General features: G+C 43.8%; 1 protein-coding gene across 2 annotated transcripts in view; it reads right to left on the bottom strand.

Annotated features, from left to right (window-relative positions):
• Positions 1 to 7,583: 7,583 nt before the first annotated feature.
• The window catches only part of LOC144493057 (monocarboxylate transporter 8-like), a 121,112-nt gene continuing 107,520 nt past the window's right edge, over positions 7,584 to 21,175 (bottom strand). For both annotated transcript variants that reach the window (XM_078211904.1, XM_078211905.1), the window contains 2 exons: positions 14,411 to 14,639; positions 7,584 to 8,881 (listed from right to left, as the gene is read on the bottom strand). In XM_078211904.1, the coding sequence (XP_078068030.1) occupies positions 8,655 to 8,881; positions 14,411 to 14,639 (456 nt within the window). In that variant the 3' untranslated portion in view covers positions 7,584 to 8,654. The remainder of the gene's footprint in view (positions 8,882 to 14,410; positions 14,640 to 21,175) is intronic.

Raw genomic sequence — 21,175 nt, 5'->3', positions numbered from 1 at the left:
TGCTAAAAGTCATCAGGTTGATAACAAACTAAGAAGAGATTCATACAGAAATGAAATGAATTTATTTACATTGCAGAAAGAAACACAGAGGGAGATCATTTTTCTGCATCTTTTAAAATTCTGCAAAGGATAACTAATTTAAATGTTCCCGGACGGTAAGCACGCAGACATAATGTGGCTTTTAATAAGGCCAAGTGTGTGCTTGAGATCAACTGTGGAGAATTTTGATTAGTACAAATACTGCAGTTTGGACTGCAAGAGTTAATTGTACAATACCAACTACAAAGCCTTTTCTGAATTTTTTTTGATGCACTGAAGCTGCAACCTCTGCTCTCAATTACATTAATATTGTTCCCCTTTGCTAAAGAAGTCTGCTTCAGAGTGGAATCTCTGCCTTCGCCTCGGGTGATTTATGCTACATATCTGCTCATTTGTAAAGACTGAGTTCAATGGGCAGCAAATTCCCCAAGGTGTTGACAACCCGGATGAATCACTGTTCCGTAATACTAAAGTGCAGGAGAAGAAATTTCCAGTCGCTAATATTTCAGGCCTTAAATCAGACCGAAAGCCAAAAGTCCCTACCTGGTGGAAGATTTGATTTTGCAAGAAAAAAACTTCTGTTCATGCAATGAGCCACCTCGAGGCATTGAATGTCTGGATTTACATCCTTTTAATTTATGGGACTTGCAACAGAATGGAGGGCATACCTTCTTTCTATGGAGCCCATCAGGTGCTTTGCTGGACAAAGATCCTGAACTAACCTGGAAATGCTGCAAGGACCTCCAAAGTTTTTTCTTAATCATTCATGAGATATGGGTGTCGCTGGCTGGGCCCAGCATTTATTGCCCACCCCGAGTTGCCCTTGGAGGGCAGTTGAGAGTCAACCACATTGCTGTGGCTCTGGAATCACATGTAGGCCAGACCGGGTAAGGACGGCAGATTTCCTTCCCCAAAAGGACATTAGTGAACCAGAGGGGTTTTTCCGACAATCGACAATGGTTTCATGGTCATCATCACTATTTTCTTAATTCCAAATATTTTTTATTGAATTTGAATTCCACCATCTGCTGTAGCGGGATTCGAACCCAGGTCCCCAGAACATTAGCTGAGTTTCTGGATTAACAGTCTAGCGATAATACCAATAGGTCATTGCCTCCCCTACCTGGACGGAGAATGCAGGACAGGGGCTTATGAAGAGCCCCCACTTCTCCTGTCTATAATTTCCCAAGCAAGAAGACAAGAAGCTGTCAAATCAGGATTCCACGTCAAATTATAGGGAGTAAACTGCACCTCACTTTGACCTGACCCTCAGAATTTGCAGCTGAGAGATTTTCTTATTCACAATAGCCATAGCAAATGGTTATTGTGTCAAGTATAGGTGGGAACTGTGCTATTATTTGAAGGTGTGAAATAAAACAAATCATTTTATAGGATTTCAAAGTATATTTTGTACTTTATATAAAGACATCCTTACATCATCATTTGACAACCGCACTTGTGCATAATACAAATACTGGTGAACAATTTTCCACATGAAAGAGACAAAAGTGAATTTTATAACATCAAGTTATTTTGATAAACGTTAAGCTTAATGTGTTCAATTTTAACAAGAGGTTATTGTTTATCTGTGCTTTTTGCATCTCACTTTTACCTTACATTTACCCTACTTTTACCCCAGTGCAATGAGTGGGATTTAAAAGTTATGTTGATTGTGCGTCAGTTCAAAGGTGAAACTCAACCTGAGAATTACTTCTTAAATCCGTGACCAATCATAAATCTTTAAACATTTTATTGATTATCTCAGAGGTTGTTGATTTCCGTTAACCAAGTTACTCCTTTTTGAGTCGCTAAATTAAGCTTTTAGTAAAACCCGGATCGAAATGATGGTAAACTATCCTGTTTAAAAATCAGATAAATTGGTACAGTTGGTATTTCACATTTTTACCCTGTGCAATGACAGTCTAGAAGATGTAAATACGAAACATTTCTGTGCAAAAAGTTAATTATACATTAGAAGGATTTAGAAGATGCTACCACATATTGAGTGAGAATTGTAGGCGCTTAGAAACCTTCCTCTGGTTTCAGCTCGAGTAAGATGAAGCTGAACACTAACTTAAAGATATGTACTGTGGGAAGTGAGATGGACTGGTGAGGTTAAATCTCCAAGAAGCCGGTTGCAGTACAAGTATTGGCTTGGTCACCTCACCTGCTCTTACAATTGGAGCTAAAAATGGGAATCAAAGAAAGGGGGGGGAGAGAAATATCTCACACAAAGGAAAAGGAATTAAAGAGTCTTTCTTGCGGAACAAACATATCCAAAGGAAGGATAAAAAAGTTGAGACGCGACTACTGGGACAGTTGGGAGAGGAAGCTTCCCTTAATACATGTAATTTGCATGTCTTCGGGAATTAATTCCAGTAAAAACTTTTCTTCCTGCTCCCTCATTAGATTTTCTGCGCCATTTGCAGTTATGATTCTGTCCTCTGTGTTGGGACATTCCAACTCAATTGAAATGTCAGCTTTGATTGAGTGGAATTGAGGTAATCAATAATGGGAAGTCTATGACAGGTCAGATAGAAACAAAATCATAATAAGTACAATCGGCCACAGCTAAAAATAGCAGCTTCAGTCATTGGGGTGTCCTGTGGTTTGTGCCACAGGAGCCGGTTTCTCCAGCCTCGCCCGCAGCTGGGGTTGTCCAGTCCCGCTGCATGAATGGAGATTTGGCTGAGCGCCAAATTCTCTGTTCTCACTGGCAGCGGCGGTGGGGCGGGTGAGATCGGAGAATTCTGACGCAGGTTCTTGGTTTAAATTGACTCCAAAAAGGAACCAAAACTATTTCTGGAATGGTCCTCAAAATGGAGGCAAAAGTTAGTAGCTGTGAATTTATACCTGCAACTTATATCAAAAATTTCAATAGCTTTAATATACCTGCACACAAAATAACAATTGGCACAAAGCCCTAATATTTGAGTCAACAACCCTCAGGTAAGTTACTTCTTGTGGAATAAGATGAGGGGTGAGAGAAAAGCGTAAATTCGATTAATTTTAGGAAAATGCAATGTCTCTCTCCCCTAACCTTTTATGTTTCACAGGAATGATGCAACAGGAAGTATGACATATTTTAGTGAGGTCCAGTATAAAGTAATTGACATTTATTCATGAACAAAGCAAATAGAATATTCCTTGGTGAAGAATAATTATGTGTCAAAAGCATTTTCCTGACATAGTCTAATTCTTTAGCGTTTTGTGTACTAATTGTACATTGATCAGTGCTTTTGCCTTTCCCAGCTTCACAATGAAATATTTTAACCGTAATACATTGAAACACAAAAAAAATATTAAATGACAAGCAACCGGACTCACAAAACATAACTCATACAGCACAGGTCTGTCTACAAACAGGTATTGCAACTCATGGAGCGCTGATACCAATTGGATGTAAGGATATTTGGTTAGCCAGCAGTAAATACCCAAGGGTTAGAGATCTCGGCAGTCATTTATCGAGTCAATACTATATTAGCATTGTGTGAAAATACAGTAGGCAGCTTCAAAACTGAAAATAATTCTAACTTAAGACACCCGCAACTGTGAATGTATTTCACAATATGACTGGGGGTGAATAACATACGCACAGAGTAAAAATCCCTGTTGTTGCCAGCAGAAAATGGATGGAAAAATAACAAATTGGGCAGTTTCAAAACGTGTTAACACAACAATATGGTTAATGAGTTGAAGGCGGAAAGGAAAAAACAGACTTGCATTAATGTAGCGCTTTTCACAATTACTGGATATCTCAAAGCATTTTATTGCCAATGAAGTTTGAAGTGTGGTCACTGTTGTAATGAAACAAACACAGTGGCTAATTTTTTTTAAATTCATTCGTGGGACATGAGTGTCACTGGCTGGCCAGCATTTATTGCCCATCCCTAGGTGCCCTTGTTCAGAAGGCAGTTGAAAGTCAACCACATTGCTGTGGCTCTGGAGTCACATGTGGGTCAGACCAGAGAAGGATGGCAGATTTCCTTCGCTAAAGGACATTAGTGAACCAGATGGGGTTTTTCTGACAATGGTTTCATGGTCATCCGTAGATTCTTAATTTCAGATTTTTTTTACTGAATTCAAATTCCATCATATGTTGTGGCAGGATTCGATAATTAATAGTCTCGCGATAATACCACCAGCCTATCGCCTCCCCACACCACAAACAACAATGTGATAATGACCAGGTAATCTGTTTTTTGTGATGTTGATTGAGTTACAAGTATTGGCCAGAACATCAGGGCATCTTCAAAATGTGCCGTGCAATCTTTTCCATCCACCCACCAAGCAAACAGATGGTGCCTTGGTTGAACTTCTCTAAATGCTGGTACCTCTGACGATGCAATGCTCCCCCAGTACAGCACCTGAGTGTCAGCCTTGATTTTTGTACTCATGTGCTGGAGTGGGATTTGAAAAGTTTACTTATTAGTCACAAGTAGGCTTACATTCACACTGTAATGAAGTTACTGTGAAAATCCCCTAGTCACCACACTAAGGCGACTGTTTGGGCACACCGAGGGAGAATTTAGCATGGCCAATGCACCTAACCAGCACGGACTGTGGGGGGAAACCAAACTTGGGTTTCACAGGGGAACGAACCACGGCTGAAACATAACTTGTGCTTTGAATTTAAAGTCTCCAAGACTGGAACTACATCAAATAGAACTTAACAAGTTCAGCTGCATTATTTCCACAGCAAAAGACAGTGAGTGGAGGATAGTTACTTAATGCAAATTAAGTATGCAAAATCGATCCCAGTCATTTACAACAATCCAGTCTCCATATATCATTGATGGCGGAATTACCCAATCATGGGACTTTTTTCTCTGGAGCGTAGAAGACTGAGGGGTGATCTTATTGAGGTCTATAAAATAATGAGGGGCAGATCAGCTAGATAGTCAACATCTTTTCCCAAAGGTAGGAGAGTGTAAAACTAGAGGGCATAGGTTTAAGGTGAGAGGGAAGAGATACAAAGGTGTCCAGCGGGGCAATTTTTTCCACACAGAGGGTGGTGAGTGTCTGGAACAAGCTGCCAGAGGTAGTAGTAGAGGCGGGTACAATTTTGTCTTTTAAAAAGCATTTAGACAGTTACATGGGTAAGATGGGTATAGAGGGATATGGGCCAAATGCAGGCAGTTGGGATTAGTTTAGGGGTTTAAAGAAGCAGGGCGGCATGGACAAGTTGGGCCGAAGGGCCTGTTTCCATGCTGTAAATCTCTATGACTCTATCTCCATCTATCTGGGACTTGTAGTTTCGCTTTATGCAGCCAAATAAATATGCATGAATTCTAAAGTTAGATTTTCTTTTTCCCCCTTTACCACCTATTTTCACTTCTGTTTAGTTCTTCCAAGGACATAGTATGGGGAGAGGTGGCTGTGATCTCTCCTCAGAGTGGAGAGGGGAGTTCATAGCCTTCACTTTACCACACTCTCTCTGACAACAAAGCTGGAATCCCTCGCAGGATTTACGCAGGGAGAGTATACATGGGACTGTGAGATGAAATTGAATGGGGATATAGAGACTGTGATAGGGAGAGATTTTTTTTATTAGTGTCACAAGTAGACTTATATTGACACTGCAGTGAGGTTAATGTGAAAATCTCCTAGTTGCCACACTCCTGTGCCTGTTCAGGTACACTGAGGGAGAATTTAGCATGGCCAAGGCACCTAACCAGCACGTCTTTTGGACTGTGGAAGGAAACTGGAGCAACTGGAGGAAACCCATGCAGACACGGGGAGAACGTGCAGACTCGACGTAGACAGTGACCCCAGGAAATAATTGAACCCGGGTTGTTGGTGCTGTGATGCAACAGAGCTAACCACTGTGCCACCATGGCATTGGTCTTGTGGATCTCTGATCTCCCACCCTTGGTGATCATACCTTCAAATGCCTAGACCCTGGAGCCTTGGGCCTAAGCTCTGGAATTTCCTCCCCAAATCTCACTACATCTCTATTTCTCCTCTTTTAACATTCTCCTTAAAAACCCACCTTTCGCCAATCTTGTCCTAATATCTCTTAATTTTCTCAGTGTCAATTCTTGTTAGATAATGCGCATAAACCACCTTGGGATGTTTTGCTGCATTAAGAGCGTCAGTCTAAATGTAAACTGTCATTGTTCACATCTTTCTGCTGCATTAATTACTTGCATTTATCTGTACTAAACTAATTTGCCATCCCGAGGCCCATCAGCATTATTGGTCCCGCTTACTTTCAATGCTGGTTTTCTCCACACTTGACAGTCACACAGCTTGTGTACACAGCAGCATTATGCCACCATGCTGCCAAGTGTAGGTGGGGCTGTGGGAGAAGATTGAATGAGGGTATAGAGACTGTGATAGAGAGTTTACATGGAATGTTGGGTGGCGTAGTAGTTATCACTGCTGCCTCCCAGGGACCCGGGTTCAATTTCCGGCTTGGGTGACTGTGCGGAGTTTGCATTTTGTCTGCGTGGTGAGCACCTCTGGGTGCTCCAGTTTCCTCCCACAATCCAAAGATGTGTAAGTTAGGTGGACTAACCATGCTAAATTGCCCCTTAAGTGTCCCAAGATGTGTAGGTTAGGTGGATTAGCCATGATAAATGTGCAGGGGTTACAGGGATAAAGCAGAGAGCAGGGCCTGTGTGGGATGCTCTTTCAGAGCAGACTCGATAGGCCAAATGGCCTCTTTCTGCACTGTGGGGATACAATGGTAAGTGGGGTACAGAAACGGTGATTGGGAGAGAGTGTACAAGGGACTTTGGGAAGAGACTGAATAAAGGTGTACATACTGTGATAAAGGGAAAAAATTGCTCTCCATCTCGTAAATCCTTAATATTTGTAAATACCTCAAGTAGATCATACCTTAATTCTCTATATTTAAGTAAATGCCAGCCCAATCTCTGCATCTGGTCTTCAACATTTAACCTGGAGTTATTCTGCTGAATCTGCCCTGGATACCCTCCAACAGCAGTGCATCCTTCCTAAGATGTGGTGTCTGGAACTGAATGCGTTATTCCAGATGCTGTCCAAACAGAACATTCAAAAAACTGTAGCATAACTTCCACCCCTTTGGATTCCACTCTGTTTGTTAGTATGTGGTTCATGAATGTTCCTCAAGCTGAGAACAGGGGCTTTGATACAAAATATTGATACTTGCATTCAATTACAAAATAACATCTTTTGACACATTTGATTACCCACCTTCTACAGTCTTTGGGAAACCTACAACAACTTGAGTTGATGCTTGCCATAGATAACTCCAAAAAGCGCAATGGACACATCATCACCCATGGCTACTTGCTAGCTCACAATCTTTTGCTTGATGGGCAGGCGAGTCTGTGGTGTGTGGAGGATTCTTTGGCACAGAATAAAGAAGGATGCTGATTAATCTCAGCCATTTTGCATCTGCCGCACACACTGGTGGAGCCGATAAAGCAGTAGTTCCCAAACTGTGGGTCACGACCTCCAAAATGGGTGCAGAGGTCACATTTGGGGTGGAAACCACACCCCCCCCCCCCCGCCCCCCCTCCAACAACCCCCACCTCCGAGCAACAATGTCTACTGTGGAAAGCGGACTGCCCGATCCTGAGGCACTGATGGGAAGGCCCGGGATACACTGAACCAATTCTGCCAAAGAGCATGGGACAAATGATAGGCCGAAGGTGTTCTTTAACTTTGGCAAATACTTCTTAACGGCAAAAGCCGAGCAAGCGCGCAATGTTTATGCGCTAAATGGATGCAGGCAGAGGTTGGCAACAACTGAGAGAAAGTAGTTTGGGAGGCAGTGCCACAAAGGTAATGGAGATTAAGGAGGGGAAAGTTTTTGCGTCAGAGCTATATTAGCTGTTGCCAGGATCAATTAGTCAAACACATTATTACATGCAAGAAATTGGGGCGGTAATGATTTGTACTGGTGTGCCACAGTCCTGTATATGCTATCATTCAGATAGGCAAAAAAATAAGCATTTGGCCAAGAAATTACTTGAATAGTCAGTGGCCAAATTTACTATTTTTTAAACAACTCTTGTGCTGTCGCCTACCCTAATCTCAAAAGTGCCAGTGGCAGAGTATGACACCCAATTAAGGTACCAAAACTGTCATCCTTTCCAATCTACTTTCTCCACACACTATTGCAAACACTCATTAATTTTAAGAGCTCCTACTAAAAGGGCAAATACGAAAAAATTATTTTTTGGGATCATGCATTGTGACTTTACAAAAAAACGACGTGATTTTAATTCCATGGATTTTGCAATGATTGGTTGCATCTGACTGGTAAAAGAATTCCTCACAAATGGCTGTGCTGAAATCACTGCAGTTGCTCTGTGACTAAATTCAATGTGGCACTTACGATACAGGTATAAACCTGGGTGCAGTATATGTGCAGGCTCGATGGGCCGAATGGCCTCCTGCACCATGTGGATGCTATGATTTTCTTAAAAAACCTTGGCCAAGTTTCAAATTTTCACCCTCCTGCCTTCATGGAGTTTGTTATAGTGTACATCTAATCCTCATGCTATACATGTAGGGAAATGTTATTTTAGACTACATAAATATACTGTGAGGAAACATTCACTCTATGTGCTGGTAGGGATCCTGTTATGGAATAGGAGAGAAGAAATTGGCATCATTGTCTATGTAGGCACTTCTGTATTAGAGTTGCCAGGGAGCATTTCCCCATTTAATACACCTTCAGCAGCTAACAACATCCTGTCAGTGCCAGGCTCTTCTTTCTCTTGTCTCTGGCGAATTCGGTTGTGGATTAGAGGGACAAAGAACAATACTGATCCCCCAATGATCGGTGGAATTCCAGCCAAGTAAAAGGCCATTCGATAGTTGCCTAAGCAATCGAATAGAATTCCTGCATGGAAAAAAAACAGGTCAGAGGTTAAGCATCAAAGCTGAAACTTAAATTTAATAAGCCACTAATCTTTCTGGAAAGACACAGCTAATGGCAACGCTGCTTAGTCGTGTAATAACTTGAATGTGTGAGCTGGAGGGGTCTACACAGATTCAAACCAACATCGGAGATCATTTCTCTCTGCTCCTGAGCACTGAACTGGATGTAAATACAAAAATCGATATTCTATTTAATGGAAACGTAAAAAACTGCATCGTGTAGTTGTTTTAAAAAGTCGCAATGCATAATCATAAAAAATAATTTTTTAGTATTTTTCCTTTTAGCAGGGCCTCTTAAAATTAATGAGTGTTCGTAATACTGTGTGGAGAAAGTAGATTGGAAAGGATGACAGTTTTGGTACCTTAATTGGGTGCCATACTCTGCCACTGGCACTTTTGGAATTAGGGTACGCTACAGCACAAGAGTTGTTTAAAAAATAGTAAATGTGATCACTGACTATTCAAAGAAAAATAAAACATTTGGAAGGATTTTGCAAAAGAAAATGACAATGTTCGCTCAAGATGAAGTTTTTTTTCTGTAGGTTAATTTGACCAACAATCTTTCCCCATCTTAAAATAGAATAAGAGTTGTAACTACATGTTGTTTATACAATTAATAAAGAATTATACCCCTGAATGAAAAGGTGAAACAACACAAAGGAAAATGACGTAAAACATAAATGCTGGATAAACTCAGCAGGTCTGGCAGCAGCTGTGGGGAGAGAAACAGAGTTAATGTTTCGAGTCCTTATGACTCTTCTACAGAACAGAAATGAACAAAGGAAAATGTAAGTGTTTTGGAAATAAAGCTGATTGGATATTGTGGGAGTGGTGTTTCATAGAAACATAGAAACTAGAATCAGGAGGAGGCCATTTGGCCCTTCAAGCCTGCCCTGCCATTTATTCTGATCATGGCTGATCATCAAATTCAATATCCTGATCTCGCCTTCTTATTTTTATTATTTCCTTCAAGGAACTACTAGATTCTACTCTGGTTCCTGTGATGCAAATTGGCCAGTAACTTGTGGTGATTTACAATTTATGGATTATCTCTTCCTCAGAACAACTTGCTGAGTGAATATTGCATTAAAGGCATTGTTCCTACGTCATTATTTTCTCTGCAACATCCGGCCCATTACCTGTTCCCATTGAGTATTTCCAGCAGCTACAAGATACAGAAACAAGCAGTCCATGTACCTGCAGAGGCAGCCTACCTTAGTGAAGAGTTCTCCCTGGACTCAGGCACCCTGACAAGAAGGGTCACTTCTGTGACATTATCTACAATCATAATCCTCAAGATGACAGGGAGAGAATGGGGAAGTGGGATTAAATTTAGGGCCACCTCTACGATACAGTCTACAATCGTAACCTTCAAGATTGGACAGGGAGAGAATGGGAGAAACTCATTTGGACTCGCCACATAAACACAGTGGCTACAAGAGCAGGTCAGAGGCGAGGAATCCTGCGACGAGTAACTCACCTCCTGACTCCCCAAAGCCTATCCAGCATCTACAAGGCACAAGTCAGGAGTGTGATGGAATACTTCCCATTTGCCTGATTGGGTGCAGCTCCAACACTCAAGAATCTTGACACCACCCGGGACAAAGCAGCCCGCTTGATTGGCACCACATCTACAAACATCCACTCCCTCCACCACCGACGCTCAGTAGCAGCAGTGTCTATCTACAAGATGCACTGCAGCAATTCACCAAAGATCCTTAGACAGCCTTCTAAACCTACAACTACTTCCATCTAGAAGGACAAGGGCAGCAGATACATGGGAACACCACCATCTGCAAATTCCCCTCCAAGACACTCACCATCCTGACTTGGAAATATGTCGCCGTTCCTTCGCAGTCGCTGGGTCAAAATCCTGGAATTCCCTCCCTAACGGCATTGTGGGTCAACCCATAGCAGCAATTCAAAAAGGCAGCTCACCACCACCTTCTCAAGGGCAACCGGGGATGGGCAATAAATGCTGGCCAGCCAGCAACAGCCATGTCCCACAAACGAATTTTAAAAATGGGACAGTGTGATTAAAGTTAGGGCCATTTCTATGGTATAGTCTACAATCATAACCCTCAAGCTGCAGGGAGAGAATGGGGCAGTGGGATTAGATTTATGTTGATACAGCATCATGGAGGGAGAGGGGAGAGATTTATTTTTTGATGGATCTGGCAAATGGCCAGGACAGACATGGTGGGTCAAAGGATCTCCTTTTGTGCAGCACAGTCCTGGAGCATCTTAATGCAACTGCAGAATAGCAGAGACAATGCAAGAAGCAAAGTGGTTAAAGAAAGAAAAGCTTCTGGGTATATGCATTTTACTTTGTGATATGAAATCCAGGATTTGGAAAAGCGTCTTTGGTTTTTTTTTGAGAAGACATTTGTAGGTTGTTTTGCCTACAGGAAACGGAGGGTGGGATTTTCCGGCCGCACTCGCCCCAAGGCCGGAAAATCCTATCTGAGGTCAATGGACCGATGGTCCGTGTCCCACCCTCTACGATTCCTGTGGCAGGCAGGATGGGAAAATTCCACCCAGAATTCTTTCCATGGCTTACTGCGTAACAGATGCTTATGTTAGCTGATATACCGTCAAGGAAATGGTGTAGTCTGACTGATGGAGGCATCCCATCCACTCTGGTCTTCTTCTTTGGTGTAACCTTATTCCGCAGGTCTCTAATTTCCTCTTCTTCCTGCTCCTATTTTGCCGTAAGTTAGGCATAATTGTCGCTTAATTGGTGAAATCTCTGACAGACTGGGTTTAGCCCCTCATTACTAATACTTCCATTCAACCACATTCCCACTGATTTTACTGTGTACTTCAGGTGGGATGTAACTCCAACATGCCCCAAATTTTGGCCCTCTCCTAAGAGTGCCGATTTGTCACAATCATGGAAGCTCCTGATATCTGAATAATCACAAACCTGATTCAAGAAGGGCTGCTTCTAATCAAACAGCTTTGTATCAGTAAACAACTGAAAATTAAGTTTCAATTTAAAAATGAATAATTATGAAATGGGGCAAAGTTGTATGTTTTTTCAATATAGAAAGCTTTCCAATGTGTGCTGGGTAATTTTCACTATTCCGCATTTGTCGTTAAATCGTAAACATGTCCTTCACATACCTGTTTATGATTTTGTTATGAATAGCTGGAGAACGTATTCCCTGATTCCCTTTTAGCTAAGATTTGCCAACTGATTTGTGGGATGATCTTGTTTAGGAGGGTGGCACGGTGGCACAGTGGGTTAGCACTGCTGCCTCACAGCACCAGGTACCCGGGTTCCATTCCCGGCTTGGGTCACTGTCTGTGCGGACTCTGCACGTTCTCCCCGTGTCTGCGTGGGTTTCCTCCGGGTGCTCCGGTTTCCTCTCACAGTCCAAAGATGTGCGAGTTAGGTGGATTGGCCATGCTAAATTCTCCCTCAGTGTACCTGAACAGGCACCAGAGTGTGGCGGGAATTTAACAGTGGTTTCATTGAAGTGTTGGTGTAAGCCTACTTGTGACTAATAAATAAATAAAAAGAGTGAGCATTTGGGACAATTTTACCCAGTGGAATCTGTGCTAATAAGGTAAAGGATTCCATCCTGAACTTTAAACAAGCTTTCTCTTTCAGAATTTGACCTTCAGTGCATTTCCAGCCTTTTCTGTCTCTAGTGAAGGTGTCATAGAAACATAGAAAATAGGAGCAGGAGGAGGCCATTTGATCCTACGAGCCTGATCTGCCATTCATTATGATCATGGTTGATCATCCAATTCAATAGCCTGATCCCGCCTTCTCTCCATATCCTTTGATCCCCTTCGCCTCAAGTGCTATATCTAACTGCTTCTTGAAAACATTCAATGTTTTGGCCTCAACTACTTTCTGTGGTCGTGAATTCCACAGGCTCATCACTCTCTGGGTGAAGAAATTTCTCCTCATCTCCGTTCTAAACGGTCTACCCTATATCGTCAGACTGTGACCCTTGGTTCTGGACACCCCCACCATCGGGAATATCCTCCCTGCATCTACCCTGTCTAGTCCTGTTAGAATTTTATAGGTTTAAGATCCCCCCCTCTCACACTTCTGAACTTCATTGAATATAATCCGAACCGACTCAATCTCTCCTCATATGTCAGTCCAGTCATCCCAGGAATCAGTCTGGTGAACTTTCTCTGCACTCCCTCAAGAACATGTTTCCCCAAATAAGGAGATCAAAACTGCACAGTATTCCAGGTGTGGCCTCACCAAGGCCCCGTATAACTGCATTGCTCCTGTACTCGAATCCTTTCACTAAGAAGGCCAACATACCATTTGTCTTTTTTACTGCCTGCTTCAACTGCATGCTTACCTTCAGTGACTGGTGTCCTGTGGATACTGATGCGAACAACCAAAGTCCAAAGGCCGGAATTCTCCGACCTCACCCCACGACTGGGATTCTCCAGTCCCACTACTGTGAATGGAGATTTGGCTGAGTACCAAATTCTCTCTTCTCGTTGGCAGTGGTAGTGGGGCATGCGAGATGGGAGAATTCCGGCCAAAATCTTAATGTGGCTTCTGTGGTTGCTCTGGAGTATTCACATTGGTTCGTATCGATTATGGAATAACTTACATTTCAAAGACAGAGATTGGGAATGCCTTCAAATGAAGCCTCAGCATTACAATTACAGGATTAAATAAATCTTATCCAAAAATGGTTGAATTCTTCTTAAGCTTTAAAAAATAATGGGGATAAAGAACTTGAAAAATGTAACAGCAAATGCTAACGTGTTGTGTCGTTTTACTCCAAACCTAAATGTATCTCAATTTTCCATTAGTCTGTTCAAGTTTTTAGGTGTCCAGATCACCACCAACCTGTCCTGGTCCCCCCCATGCTGACACTATAGTTAAGAAAGCCCACCAACGCCTCGACTTTCTCAGAAGACTAAGGAAATTTGGCATGTCAGCTATGACTCTTACCAACTTTTGCAGATGCACCATAGAAAGCATTCTTCCTGGTTGTATCACAGCTTGGTATGGCTCCTGCTCTGCGCAAGACCTCAAGAAACTACAAAAGGTCGTGAATGTAGCCCAATCTATCATGCAAACCAGCATCCCTATCCATTGACTTTGCCTACACTTCCCGCTGCCTCGGCAAAGCAGCCAGCATAATTAAAGACGCCACGCACCCTGGACATTTTCTCTTCCACGTTCTTCCGTCGGGAAAAAGATACAAAAGTCTGAGGTCACGTACCAACCGACTCAAGAACAGCTTCTTCCCTGCTGCCATCAGATTTTTGAATGGACCCACCATATATTAAGTTGATCTTTCTCTACACCCTAGCTATGACTGTAACACTACATTCTGCACTCTCTCCTTTTCTTCTCTATGAACGGTATGCTTTGTCTGTATAGCGCGCAAGAAACAGGACTTTTCACTGTATGCTAATACATGAGAAATAAATCAAATCAAATCAAAATCAAATCAGTAATAAGTGTTAAAACAAAATGCCACTTTTGCTTGTCACTAACCTGCAATGGGTGGTCCTGCAGTCATTGGAATAGCCATAAGTCCTAGAAGGAAGCCAATAGCCTGTGATGCCTCCAGAGGTCCAACAAGCTCAAAGGCAATAGGTGCCATAATGGTGATGAAACAGCCATCACAGAGCCCCAGGAAAAGACAGACAACAATGACACCTTCAAAAACACTGCACAATGGTATTGTGATGGACATTAGACCCAACACCCAAAAGGATGCCACCTACAAGTGGAAAACATGAGAGAATTATTTCCAGTAAGCCATTATTCATCAGAAACAATAGTACTAAACTGAACATTTTAGGTTAAAAATAATAGCCAAACATTAAACTGCTGTACGTTTACCAAAGCACTTTCACAAAGGACGCGTGCTGCATAGAAGCTATAAGAAAAGCAATTGGGGTACAGATCTTTTATCAAAGGGGCAGAACGGTGGCACAGTGGTTAGCATTGCTGCCTCACAGCGCCAGGGACCTGGGTTCAATTCCAGCTTGGGTCACTGTCTGTGCCGAGTTTGCACGTCCTCCCCGTGTCTGAGTGGGTTTCCTCCAGATGCTCCGGTTTCCTCCCACGGTCCCAAAGACGTGCTGGTTAGGTGCATTGACCATGCTAAATTTTCCCTCAGTGTACCCGAACAGGTGCCCGAGTGTGGCGATTAGGGGATTTTCACAGTAACTTCATTGCAGTGTTAATGTAAGCCTACTTGTGACACTAATAAATAAACTTTATTTTTTAACAACCAACTGAACTTACAGATTTCCCTTGTACAATATTGTTTATGTTGCTTCATTTGCACAAACAATTGACAGGATGTTTATTATTTCTTAACCGTTTACACCCACGACACCTTTTATTCTATTTCTACTACTGTATCAACTAGTAAAAAGTGAATGTTGGCAAGTTATTTGACTTTATAGAGCATCAGAACTGATCCTGTGCTAATCTGATGCACATGTATTTTCCAGCAGGGGTCTCCTTTATAGCGCTGAGAAAATACATTGCCACATTTCCACCTGCTAACCCAAAGGCACGGAGGCCAAATGCAGCAGCTGCTGATCAGCTCTGGCTAATATCAGCTATAGTAAGAAGTTTAACAACACCAGGTTAAAGTCCAACAGGTTTATTTGGTAGCAAAAGCTACAAGCCTTCGGAGCTCCAAGCCCCTTCTTCAGGTGAGTGGGAGTTCTGTTCACAAACAGGGCATATAAAGACACAAACTCAATTTACAGAATAATGGTTGGAATGCGAATACTTACAGCTAATCAAGTCTTAAAGGTACAAACAATGTGAGTGGAGAGAGCATTAAGACAGGTTAAAGAGATAGAACATAGAACATAGAAAAACTACAGCACAAACAGGCCCTTCGGCCCACAAGTTGCGCCGGTCGTGTCCCTACCTACCTCGGCTTATAAATAGACTTACCTATAACCCTCAATCCTATTAAGTCCCATGTACTCATCCAGAAGTCTCTTAAAAGACCCTATCGAGTTTGCCTCCACCACCACTGACGGCAGTCGATTCCACTCACCCACCACCCTCTGAGTGAAAAACTTACCCCTGACATCTCCTCTGTTCCTACTCCCCAGCACTTTAAACCTGTGTCCTCTCGTAGCAACCATTTCAGTCCTCGGAAAAAGCCTCTGAGAATCCACCCGATCTATACTTCTCAACATCTTATAAACCTCTATCAGGTCACCTCTCATCCTTCGTCTCTCCAAGGAGAAAAGACCGAGCTCCCTCAACCTATCCTCATAAGGCATGCCACCCAATCCAGGCAACATCCTTGTAAATCTCCTCTGCACCCTTTGTATGGCTTCCACATCCTTTCTGTAATGAGGCGACCAGAACTGGGCACAGTACATAAGGTGGGGTCTGACAAGGGTCTTATAAAGCTGCATCATTATCCCCCGACTCCTAAACTCAATCCCTCGATTGATGAAGGCCAGCACACCATACGCCTTCTTAACCACCTCCTCCACCTGCGAGGCCAATTTAAGAGTCCTATGGACCCGGACCCCAAGGTCCTTCTGAGCCTCTACACTGCTAAGAGTCTTACCCCTGATATTATACTCCTTCATCCCATTTGACCTGCCAAAATGGACCACTACACATTTACCCGGGTTGAAGTCCATCTGCCACTTCTCCGCCCAGTCTTGCATCCTATCTATGTCACTCTGCAACTTCTGACATCCCTCCAAACTTGCCACAACACCACCAACCTTCGTGTCGTCGGCAAACTTGCCAACCCATCCCTCCACTTCCTCATCCAGGTCATTTATGAAGATGACAAACAGCAAGGGTCCCAGAACAGATCCCTGGGGCACTCCACTAGTGACCAACCTCCATTCAGAAAAAGACCCATCTACAACCACTCTCTGCCTTCTGCAGGCAAGCCAGTTCTGGATCCACAAGGCAACAGCCCCTTGGATCCCATGCCCTCTCACTTTCTCGAGAAGTCTTGCATGGGGGACCTTATTGAACGCCTTGCTGAAGTCCATATAAAACCACATCTACCGCTTTTCCTTCGTCAATGTGTTTAGTCACATTTTCAAAGAACTCCACCAGGCTCGTAAGGCACGATTTGCCTTTGACAAAGCCATGCTGACTACTTTTGAGCATACTAAACTTCTCTAAATGTTCATAAATCCTGTCCCTCAGGATCTTCTCCATCAACTTACCAACCACTGAGGTTAGATTTCCCGGTCGGTAATTTCCTGGGCTATCTCTATTCCCTGTCTTGAATATAGGAACCACATCCGCAATCCTCCAATCCTCCGGAACCTCTCCCGTCTCCAGTGAGACTCTGCAAGTCCAGGCAAGCTGTGGGGATTACAGATAGTGTGACGTGAACCCAATATCCCGGTTGAGGCCGTCCTCATGTGTGCGGAACTTGGCTATCTCACTGGCTGTCCCGTCTGGAGACAATACACATCTCTTTAACCTGTCTCAATGCTCTCTCCACTCACATTGTTTGTACCTTTAAGACTTGATTAGCTGTAAGTATTTGCATTCCAACCATTGTTCTGTGAATTGAGTTTGTGTCTTTATATGCCCTGTTTGTGAACAGAATTCCCACTCACCTGAAGAAGGAGCTTAAGGCTCCGAAAGCTTGTGTGGCTTTTGCTCCCAAATAATCCCGTTGGACTTTAACCTGGCGTTGTTAAACTTATTACTGTGTTTACCCCAGTCCAACGCCGGCATCTCCACATCATAATATCAGCTATCTCAGCTAATCAGCTATCTCAGCTAATATCAGTTCTCAGCCGAGGGCTCAATTTTTGCCCCACCACCAAAATAGACCCCATCACTCTCGCAGCAGACACAGAGGAATTCATCAGGCGAATGAGGCTGCGGGAGTTCTTCCACAAACCCCAAGAGGCCAACAGTGAACACAATGAGACAGCCAATGAACCGGAACAGCCGACAGAGAGATCCGCAGTGCAGCAACCGAAGAGGAAAGAGTCGAATTGGACTCCTCCAGAAGGCTGCTGTCCTCGACTTGACATGTATGCCCAAGCCATCAGAAGGTGCGTCAACACCAAATTCATCAGCTGCACTCACAAGACAGCCTCGAACATCACCCAAGCACAACGCAACGCCATCCACACTCTCAAGACCAACCGCAACATTGTCATCAAACCAGCAGACAAAGGAGGGGCCATCGTCATACTGAACAGAACGGATTACTGCAAAGAAGTGAACCGACAACTGAACAACGAGGAACACTACAGTTACCTGCAGATCCGACCAAACACACCCGTCAACTCAACACTCTGATCAAGACCTTTGATCCGGATCTTCAGAGCACCCTCTGTGCTCTCATCCCACGTACTCCCCGCGTTGGAGATCTCTACTGCCTCCCGAAGATACACAAGGCAAACACACCCGGCCGTCCCATCGTATCGGGCAATGGGACCCTGTGCGAGAACCTCTCCGGCTATGTCGAGGGCATCCTGAAACCCATTGTACAAAGAACCCCCAGCTTTTGTCGCGACACTACGGACTTCCTACAGAAACTCGGCACACATGGAGCAGTTGAACCAGGAGCACTCCTCGTCACAATGGATGTCTCGGCACTCTACACCAGCATCCCCCACAATGATGGCATTGCTGCAACTGCCTCAGTACTCAACGCCGACAACTGCCAGTTTCCAGATGCAATTTTACAACTCATCCACTTCATCCTGGACCACAGTGTCTTCACCTTCAACAACCAGTTCTTCATCCAAACACACAGAACAGCCATGGGGACCAAATTCGCACCTCAATATGCCAACATCTTCATGCACAGGTTCGAACAAGACTTCCTCACCACACGGGACCTTCAACCGATACTATACACTAGATACATCGATGATATTTTCTTCCTTTGGACTCATGGTGAGCAATCACTGAAACAACTCTATGATGACATCAACAAGTTCCATCCCACCATCAGACTCACCATGGACTACTCTCCGGAATCGGTTGCATTCTTGGACACACGCATCTCCATTAAGGACGGTCACCTCAGCACCTCACTGTACCGCAAGCCCACGGATAACCTCACGATGCTCCACTTCTCCAGCTTCCACCCTAAACACATTAAAGAAGCCATCCCCTACGGACAAGCCCTCCGTATACACAGGATCTGCTCGGATGAGGAGGATCGCAACAGACACCTCCAGACGCTGAAAGATGCCCTCATAAGAACAAGATATGGTGCTCGACTCATCGATCGACAGTTCCAACGTGCCACAGCGAAAAACCGCACCGACCTCCTCAGAAGACAAACACGGGACACAGTGGACAGAGTACCCTTCGTCATCCAGTACTTCCCCGGAGCGGAGAAGCTACGACATCTCCTCCAGAGCCTTCAACATGTCATTGATGAAGACGAACATCTCGCCAAGGCCATCCCCACACCCCCACTTCTTGCCTTCAAACAACCGCACAACCTCAAACAGACCATTGTCCGCAGCAAACTACCCAGCCTTCAGGAGAACAGTGACCACGACACCACACAACCCTGCCACAGCAACCTCTGCAAGACGTGCCGGATCATCGACACGGATGCCATCATCTCACATGAGAACACCATCCACCAGGTACACGGTACATACTCTTGCAACTCGGCCAACGTTGTCTACCTGATACGCTGCAGGAAAGGATGTCCCGAGGCATGGTACATTGGGGAAACCATGCAAACGCTACGACAACGGATGAATGAACACCGCTCGACAATCACCAGGCAAGACTGTTCTCTTCCTATTGGGGAACACTTCACCGGTCACGGGCATTTGGCCTCTGATCTTCGGGTAAGCGTTCTCCAAGGCGGCCTTCACGACACATGCAGAGTCGCTGAGCAGAGACTGATAGCCAAGTTCCGCACACATGAGGATGGCCTAAACCGGGACCTTAGGTTCATGTCACACTACCTGTAACCCTCACGACTTGCCTGGACTTGCAAAATCTCACTAACTGTCCTGTCTGGAGACAATACACATCTCTTTAATCTGTGCTTAATGCTCTCTCCACTCACATTGTCTGTACCTTTAAGACTTGATTAGCTGTGAGGACTCGCATTCCAATCATTATTCTGTAAATTGAGTTTGTGTCTTTATATGCCCTGTTTGTGAACAGCTCTCCCACTCACCTGACGAAGGAGCAGTGCTCCGAAAGCTAGTGGCATTTGCTACCAAATAAACCTGTTGGACTTTAACCTGGTGTTGTGAGACTTCTTACTGTAATATCAGCTAGCCAACTCATAATAGACATGGCATCAAGTCTGGCACTTCACTGGTCACGGAGGTTTGGCACCACAATCAATGGTGTCTTTACACAAAAAGCTCCTTATGTCTAGATCGCATTTATAATGTTAGTACTGCAATAGAATTCAGAATGGGCACATTATAAATCCTAAAGTTTAACTAACAATTTCACCATACTAATTCTGCACCAGTCACTTTTAGGAACAAAGAACAAAGAACAATACAGCACAGGAACAGGCCCTTCGGCCCTCCAAGCCCGCGCCGCTCCCCGGTCCAGGATTGAATCCTGAATCCAAGATCCCCGCCCAATTTTCCAGCCTATCTACATACCAATATCCTATCCACCGAGCTGTCCCTCACAGCTACGATGCTTTGTTCATCACAACCTATTAACTCACCCCCACCCCCCCATTCCAGACCATGTGATCTCCAGGGAGAGGCGAAAACCCAGAGTGAAAACCCCAGGGCCAATATGGGGAAAAAAAATCTGGGAAATTCCTCTCCGACCCCCTGAGGCGATCGAAACGAGTCCAGGAGATCACAATGGCCCTGGTCTGAAAATGCTTCCCAACCCTAGTCCAGGAAGTAGGAAATCAAATATGAAATCAAGGAAAATAGCGAGTGGGAAAGTGAAGTTGCGGTAAAAGATCGGCCATGATCGGAGAAGGCTTAAGGGAAATGGAGTGTAAACCTTCTCTTATTTCTTGCATTCTTATGGTCTTAGATATTCTGGGATTGTAAAGCCCATGAACACTGACTTTCAAAATGGCTCCAATTGTAAGAATTTCACAATGTTAATTATTCCCCAAACCAACAATTGTATCTCTCCAGCTACCAGACAAATCACACTGACTTTGAAGATCTGAATTGATTCGAATCTGGATGGAGTTTGCTAAATTGATAATTGAATCTAGTCTTGTTTCAAAGAGTTTGATGATTTCCCGCACAACTTTCTATATATATGTTATATATATTAATTCCTCATGTCAGGAAGTCAATAATTTTGCTG

Source organism: Mustelus asterias, chromosome 4, assembly GCF_964213995.1.
Source record: "Mustelus asterias chromosome 4, sMusAst1.hap1.1, whole genome shotgun sequence".
Lineage (NCBI taxonomy): Eukaryota > Metazoa > Chordata > Chondrichthyes > Carcharhiniformes > Triakidae > Mustelus > Mustelus asterias.
This window is presented reverse-complemented; position numbering and strand designations above follow the sequence as displayed.